Raw genomic sequence first — 8,545 nt, 5'->3', positions numbered from 1 at the left:
TATTATTGTGTAATTAATTTAATTATAGTTCATAGATCTATTCTTCAGTACTTATTTGAAATTTTGAATTAATATTGACAAGTCGCACCATTTGATCTTTCTTTCTACTGAATATATATATATAGGTAGCAATTGACTTCCTAGAAATGAATCAACTGAAAGTGACCATGTATTGTAATGAATATATATATATATATAAATGATTACTCGCTCATTATAAAGCGGGAAATTTTCCGCTCACCTAACCACTAAGAAACGAATTTCAATGATCGGAATCGTCTATAATTTAGAACATTATTCAAAGATCACTCTTGCAAACAATCAATCAAAGATTTTGTTATACTATAGAAAATAATTCAAAGATTGACACTATTTTCCAAAAGATTTTGTTGAGTGGCAACTCAACACTATTTTTCAACCGCCAAAGATTTTGTTATACTATTGAAAATAATTCAAAAGATTTTCAATAGTAAAAATCAGCCAAAAAATCATTCAAAGATTCATTATTGTGAGCGAGTGATCATTTATATATATATATATATATATAGTTTCATTAGCTTTAGATTTTCTTATTTTCAAAGACAAAATTGAAGGCCTGAATTGGCCTATTTGAATTTTCTAAAATTAGTGGGGAAGTGTGGTTTGCAACTACACCAGCGACCAAGAAATCAGTGAAATTGATAAGACTTAAGAGTTGCCACTTGATTACTTCTACTATTGAAAATAATTTACAGTGGATTTAAATATGAGTAAATAAAATATTTAGAATTTTGTTGGATATGAGAAAGTTAGATTCAAACTTAGTATCTCTCCAATGTTGTACGAAGAGAAATATCTCTAAATCAATAACTGATCGATAAATATTACTTTTTATTTTTTTTAAGCAAGTGAAACTGCAAATGAGCAACGCTATTACCATCCACCAAAATACTCAGTTCATTCTTTAAAGAAAACATGTTATCTACATTTCACTCTAATATGAAATCACCTTAAAGGGAAAATTTAGAATCTAAGAAAAAAAAAAAAAAAAAAACTAAATTGTCATGCAGCTTCATCTTCCACGGTTGGCAGTGCCCTTAGGTAAGGGGTACTACACATGCACTACTTTCGAAACCCATTTATGCATTGTATGCATCAAATCGAACAATGGTGACTACAGTGTCATTAGCCAGCTTAAAAAGACTCGGTTAGTTCCTTAATCTTTTGTTAACCTTTCAGGTTGGCAGTGCCCTTAGGTAAGGGGTACTACACATGCACTACTTTCGAAACTCATTTATGCATTGTATGCATCAAATTGAACAATGGTGACTACAGTGTCATTAGCCGGCTTAAAAAGACTTAGTTTCTTAATCTTTTGTTAACCTTTCAGGACTCATTTGGTTCACAGAATTGAGTTTTTTAAAAAATCAATTTCTAGGTCTTTTTCTAAGGGGAAGGGAGGGGAAGGAAATGTAAGATTTTAATTACTGTGTTTGGTAATATTAGGAAAGTAAAGAGTTTGGACATGAATAGGAAATAAAAATTATCTAATTTTCCAATTATACCATCATCTATTAAACAAAGAATAAAAAAATTTGAAGAGTTGTTTTAGATAAAATTTGACATTTTCAAATATTAGTAAGGGCATATTTGCCAAAAAAAAGTGCAATAAATGTTTTCCCAAAAGGGAGAAAACAAAACCCAAGCTGCAAGGAGAGATTCATTTTCTCCCTTTGGGTGCAGATTCTCATGGGTCAGGAAACCATTTCCCTTCTCTACACTTACTAACGTGAAAATAAAATTAATTTCTCATTCATAAGCCTCCAAAGCTTGAACCAAACAGACCTTTAATTCTTTGTTAATGAAACTAACCTCCAAAACTTGAACCAAATGAACCTTTAATCCTTTGTTAATGGAACTAATTCTTGGTTCTCTCGTCAATTATCCATTTTTCTTTTCCTCAAACTTAATTTTAAAAATAAAAAACAAATGACCAATGCTCATACCCCTCACAACATTGGCAGGCAGGAAAAGAGTAAAAGAACGATAAGAGGGAACGAGGAATTCAAGATTCTTATTTCTTTGAGGTATATTTTAATTTTCTTAAATAAAATAAATTAGAATTTAGGAATTAAAAAATAATAATATTTAAAGAAAACCATCTTATAATATATTAAAAAGAAGGTGTCCCCTGTCAGACTCGTAGCTTTCCAAAAGAGAGCCAGACTTTTGTTCAATCACCTCCAACAGTCTAAATAAATTAGGCAATCTAACTATCTGAAGTCCCGGTGAGTGAGAAAGCGAATACATAACCAGCAAAAAAAATTGCTTTTCAATCACAACAAGATCTTGGTGGTCTATACCCACCGGCAAAAATCAAAAAATTACAACCACTCTTGCATGTGCACGAAAGTGAAACAAAGTAGAAGCTTCGGAAAATTAAATAAGAAAAACAATAATCAGTAGGTGGCTCCATCCATTACTATACTAGACTACTAGTCAATTTTGTTAATACACATTGTTACAAGTGCCAATGGACAACAGTTCAACTCCTTTTTTGATGATGCCTAGGCCTCTCTATATATTTATACAAGCAGAAGCAAATTTACAAGATTGATTGACCTGGAGTCTGGTCTAGTTATCAATCATCACCCTTGTTCTTTGTATGGCGTCCAGATCAATTTGCTCACATCAACCTCCAGACCCCCGCGACCGGCTGCTTTCAGGTGACGATCTAGGACCTTGGGATCTGCACAGATGACATGCTGCCCTTTCCTGTACTGAATTAATTCTAGACTCTGAAGGGTGGTCAATATGTCTTCTGCCTTGATGGCTGTCATGTCACTAAGCTCCTGCAAGGCCAAACATTATCGAATATGATTAATTTACACATCACCTGAATATGTTCAAAGATACTGAGAAAAAGAACCATATGGCATTCAGATAAATAAAATGATAAGCTTTTTTGTCTCTTTTTACTTTCTTCTCATGAGATGGCATACAGATTTTGTAAGCACCAATGCTCATAAATGCAGGGGGGCACAGAGCAGCACTATTAGGGATCTATAATAGAGGAAAGAACTTTTACAAGCAGAGAAGGGAAAGAATAATGGAAATACACACACACACAATAAAGGGTGTTGAACTGTCCTAAGACAAATCCAGCACATAATTGGGTTTACTTCCTACTGTGTAAATTCCATTTTCAGAAAGTGGATAGTTGGCTCAGTCTCAATACTTTATTACCTATTCATGGAAATAAAACCATTCTAACAGCTTGTAACTGCTATGCCACAAAACATTTGTAGCAACCCCCATAAAATGTCCAAAACACTTCAAACACGCTCAGCTATATTGAAGCAGTTCTACCACGGGTGGATGGTCTATATTTTTGAAGAGTTAAAAACGCTCACCTTGATGGAAATATTTCCCTTGTGCTTCTTCAAGATGTCTAGAAGCACGCGGGTCCAGTATCCTCTGTAGCTCAACAGTCCTAGGTCAGATAGGGGTCTTTCAGGCGTGCCAACTTTGCCTTCTTTCTTTGAAAGCTCATATGCTGCTCGATATCAAATAAAACATTAGCAATCTTTACTGGCAAGAAATATATAATTAAGGAAAAATGACATCATGGCCCAAAAAAAAAAAAGGAAAAATGACACAACCAAAGCATAAAACTAGAGAATAATCAACTTTAATAAATGACAAAAGGTAAAACATTGTCTTTGTAAGGCCTATTACACAACAGAGTCAGCTCCAGTCCATCATAAACATGTGACAATAGGAAGACTATTCAGCAATCAAGGTATGCCTTCAGAGAAGTATCAAGAACGGTCTCTCATATGCCGAACATTTTTCTTCTCGCACTCTTGTCTCAGTGATATTTGAGAATAGATAGTTCTTAGGGAAGTGAAGAGACAGAGCTGACCACATCATGTGGGAATGAGCCTGGGTTTATACCTTGGCACGACCACAGTGACCAAAGTGATCCAATGTCATATAGATGGAGGGTTTGGAGATAAAGTATTGGGTACAGCTGGATAGCATAGCAGGCATTCATAGAGCCCACCAATATAACTAGGGCCCTTTCACAACCAGGTTTATATGGAAAAGTTACCTCAAATATACTAGATATGAAGGGATTCCGAGGTTGGCAGTTCTCATAAGCAATCAATTTCTTATTACATTTACAGGAACAGTTAAGTAATCAGAGAGCTTTGAATAATGATATTCCAATTTTGTTCATATTTATGTATAATGAATTTTGGCTCAATATGGTCTTCTACAATCTGCAACCGCAACATATTGTTGGACTAGAGAAGGATATTTTAAAAAACATAGTATATATCACGCATTAATAAATTCATATTTATGTATAACGAATTTTGGCTCAATATGGTCCTCCGCAATTTCCAAATATTGCAAGGACTAACAATAGTAAAGCCAGAACTCAATCATCGAGAGAGATGGCAATAATGCTTCCATCCAATTCATAATGATCCGAAAGAAAATAAGAAATTAAGTGTGAGAGCTTACAGAAGGCAATCAAAAATTTGCCATAGCCCTTTCTTTGATATGGAGGAAGGGTGAGGATGCACGCCAAGTTATAGGATTCCTCAGAATGCTTTTCCTGCATCATGAGAAATCACATAATTAGCTATATTGAAGTTCAAAATTACCACAAACGGTATCTGATAAGTCGCGTTAAAATCAGAACAAGGGGATATAATCTAACCAAAAATTTCACACGAAAAGTTGATAATTCGTGAAAGGAGATCGGCAATGACAATGAAAATATTACCTTGGAAAAATATCCAACCATATGGCATCCTCGATCATCACATTCACATAAAATGTAAAACAGAAAGAGGTCAACATCATAATACAGGGTCTTGTGATCAAGAAACAACTTCGCCAAATAACAAAGATTCTGCCCATAAACCTTGTTCTTTTTGCCATCAACCTGATTCAAAACATTTAGGCAAAGAAAAGTTATATCAAAAACTCATCTGAAAATAAATCACACAAAATCCCACAACTTGTGGGAAAAAATGAATGAAATCAGGAGTATAGGGGAAGATTAGAGTGAATGAAAGAAAGATTCAAGTTTTCAAAACAAAGTCAATTACATATTCCAATTTTAAACCCACATCAATCTGCCCAGAGTAACTAAGGAAATTAACATTTGGTTTTTTTTCAAAACAATCACCGAGATGTTGTGCAGAAACAATGCAACTAACCTCAAACATAGAAAGTGTACCACTTCGGTATATCTCATCACCAGGGGGATGCTTGAGGTCACATTTCCTCTACATATACAGACAGGAAAAAATTATTATGTCAATAACAAAAACTGTCCACTACAGCATTTGAACTTAATCATGAATTAAATTAACGGCAGGCTCACTACTGCATAAATCTCTAATCACAATCAAGCTATTCTAAGCAAGTAAAGATAATAAAATTGAGGCACAGCTCACCATATGCCTTTGGAGCTGTTCTTTGCGCTTCATGAAATTGAGGCAAAACTCACAAAAGTACAGCTGCAAAGAGTCATTATATTCTGGTGGGAAGGGGGAGAAGTACCATGTCTCAATTTCGTATCTTCCAAGTTCTATAGTTGCTATATTTTTCACTTTTGTAAATTCTTCATGTTCACGCAAGCTGGCAGCATCAAGTTCCTCATGGCCCTATAAAAGTGGAAGGACATCTTCAGATCATAAAATTTACAATATCCGAAACAAATTCAAATGAAGGCATGAATATTTGGGAATCTCACTAATGCCGTTCCTTGCATAAAATCCCGCTGTCACCACCTAGTAATGTAAATAATTTTTACACAAAAATGTATGGAACGTTGTTATGTTTTGTGTGTGTGTGAGTGTGTGTGTGTGTGTGTGTGTGTGAGAGAGAGAGAGAGAGAGAGAGAGAGAGAGAGAGAGAGAGGCATGAGAAACATGAATGGTCTAGATTATTGAATTTAGTTGTTAATCAAAACTGATGCATATAGGTGAATGATTTTTCAACCAAAGAACAACAGAAAAATAATAATAATAATTCTGAATTGTGCATACCTCTACATGTGTCTCGTCAATCTTCCGCTTCTGATGGCGAGTCATTTTCAAGCTTGTAACCTAAGAACACAGATGCGTTAAACATAACCAATGAATATTTTAAGAATAAGAAACTATGGTAAAAGCAACTGACAGGGAAAAAAGAGGTCATCTTCATTAACATAATGATTTTCTTTGAACAAACCCAAACATTATAACAAATAAAACCCTTTAGAAAAACTCTGTCCGTCTTTGGCACAATGCAGGCCAAAATGACTACTACCGACAAGACTCAAGACGAGGAATTCAGAAAGGGGTAAAATGAACATGACAGCGTTACCTTGTCCTCCACTTTCTCATCAACAACAGCCTCTACTGAATCAAGATCAAGTTGATCAAGTTTCACCCACTCATCAAGCCTCCTATTAACTGTCAAAAGGAACAAACAAAACCATATCAGAACCAACACGTCGAAATATGATTATATCACCACCAGTATAGAATGCTAACAACTAAATAAATAGTCATATGAGGGGCACGTGGAAAAAGAATTTTAGTAACAGTTCTGTAATCAGTATGACTCGGCCTATTCTATTACCTATATGATACAAAAGGAAAGATTTCCAATGAAAAATCGACATTCATATTACCCATCAATCTTCTCACTAACACACTATGCTCATCATTGCACATGGCAGTCTACAATGTCTGAATCACTATTATATTGTCTAGTAACCAAGAGAGAATTTAAAAAAATATGGCTCCCTTCAATCAGTATTCTACTCCTTATATTTGCTGCATAAGTTTTCATCCCAAATCCTAGCGGCAAGTTATCAATTTCACCTAAACCTCTACTCTACGTTAATCCCAAATTCGAGTGTTGGCTCAAGTATAACTATTTTTTTTTTCAAACTATCCAGCTGAAAATATTCAATAAGTTCCCAAATTTCAAACAAATAAACCAACAAAACCAGCCAACCAAAACCACATACCAGCAAAACAAACGACTAAACCCAAAACAACATTACGGAATAGCAGTAACTTCAAAACCGAAAACCCTAACCCTAATTTGCAAAATTGAGCAAGCAACGAGGAAATGGATCTTACACTCAGTGTAGTGGACGTAATACTCGTAGTCGTTGGGACCGCCGCAATGCATACGCCGGCGTTCGATGACCTTGACCGGGTGGTACTTCGAGTCCCTCCAACGGCACATGACGCGCGTGCCGACCTCCAGAGGAAGCAAGGACGCCTTCCGCTTCTTCGACGCCTCGGACTCCGGCGTCGTTTCATTGGCCGACAAAGGATATCCATCGACGGCCGGAGGCTTCTTCTCGCCGTCGCACGTGGCAGTGACGGGGATGGGGGTAGCAGAGCCGTTCTCGGCACTCGGCGGTGTTCCTATCGAACCCATTGTCGGTTAGCTAAAGGGCCTATGAAAATGTCGTACCAGATTATTACAACGTGAATTAAGAGAGAGAGCCACTGGGCCGGGTCAAAAGTCATTGGGCTTGGATACAAATAATTATATATATTCGCACCCAAATTTAAAATGAAATAATTAATTACAATTTTTCTTTTTTATTCACACACAAGTACACAACTAGTTATTGGACTACTGATTTTGTAAGTTTTTCTATTATTCTTAAGAGTGTTAAAATGTTACACTTCTTCCCGATTTTGTGCCTAGAATTGGATTGAACTTAGTAAATGACAGAATTCAATTTGTATTCAAAGAAAAAGCTTCTGAGTTGAAAAAAGAAGATTGATTAATTATAAAGATTTAAAATCTAAAACTTATTCCCTACAATTCCACAAAAAATTCACATTGAATATAATTAGTTTACATATTCAATTATAGGAAAAATTATAAGTATAACTGATATACCGCCACATGGTATAACCAATCCAATGTGTAATAATATTATTAGACAATGTGTTTATATTAGTAGGGTATAGTATTAATAACATTCACTCATATTATAACAAATAAATTGGTTATACCACGTGTCAATATATTGGTTATACAGAATAATTTCCCCAATTATAGTATGCATATCAAACTTTTGGGTGTGTTTCTATCCACTTCATATTTTGGTGGCTGGAACATTTGGAAGAGCTTTAATGATTAGAACATTACTTTCAATAAAGGCTTATGATGAAAAAGATGAACCCCAAAACACCGTATGAGTGTATAAACGTTAAAGAGTATAAAGTAGTGTATCAAAATGCAATAGGAGTTAAAAAAGAACATTGAGTTTGTTTGAGAGTAATTTATTGAATTAGGATAAATATGAAATTACCATGTTATCCATAATTTTATTACAATTGTTAAAAGACTTGAGCATTACAGAAACTTAAATGTCACGGCTACACTGCTGAAGTTAAAAAATAGGGACCAAAGAACAATCTGCACAAGCAGCACCACCACCCAAACCCAACAGAGTTAAGTTTTGGAATTCAACCTATACAAACTTGAGTCAATCTGAGAAAACTTGCAGAGAACAAAAATCAGA

General features: G+C 35.0%; 1 protein-coding gene across 1 annotated transcript; it reads right to left on the bottom strand.

Moving 5' to 3' along the window:
- Nucleotides 1–2,382: 2,382 nt before the first annotated feature.
- On the bottom strand, nt 2,383–7,466 carry LOC147279373 (histone acetyltransferase of the MYST family 1-like). The gene is made up of 9 exons (XM_086250539.1): nt 7,137–7,466; nt 6,370–6,458; nt 6,051–6,110; nt 5,457–5,666; nt 5,217–5,285; nt 4,778–4,939; nt 4,513–4,606; nt 3,393–3,535; nt 2,383–2,831 (listed from the first exon to the last, which is right to left on the bottom strand). The coding sequence occupies exons 1-9, from the start codon at nt 7,441–7,443 to the stop codon at nt 2,628–2,630; spliced, it is 1,338 nt and encodes a 445-aa protein (XP_086106665.1). The 5' UTR covers nt 7,444–7,466; the 3' UTR covers nt 2,383–2,627.
- Between the last annotated feature and the right edge of the window lie 1,079 nt (nt 7,467–8,545).

The sequence above is a fragment of the Dryas octopetala genome, chromosome 7, assembly GCF_963921425.1.
Source record: "Dryas octopetala chromosome 7, drDryOcto1.1, whole genome shotgun sequence".
NCBI classification, from domain to species: Eukaryota; Viridiplantae; Streptophyta; class Magnoliopsida; order Rosales; family Rosaceae; genus Dryas; species Dryas octopetala.
This window is presented reverse-complemented; position numbering and strand designations above follow the sequence as displayed.

Coding starts and splice junctions, on each gene's coding strand:
- LOC147279373 (XM_086250539.1), bottom strand. CDS start 7,443: ATGGGTTCGATAGGAACACCGCCGAGTGCCGAGAACGGCTCTGCTACC. Junction 4,940..5,216: donor GTACACTTTCTATGTTTGAG/GTTAGTTGCATT, acceptor GTTTTGAATCAG/GTTGATGGCAAAAAGAACAA. Junction 2,832..3,392: donor AGGGAAATATTTCCATCAAG/GTGAGCGTTTTT, acceptor TTGGCCTTGCAG/GAGCTTAGTGACATGACAGC.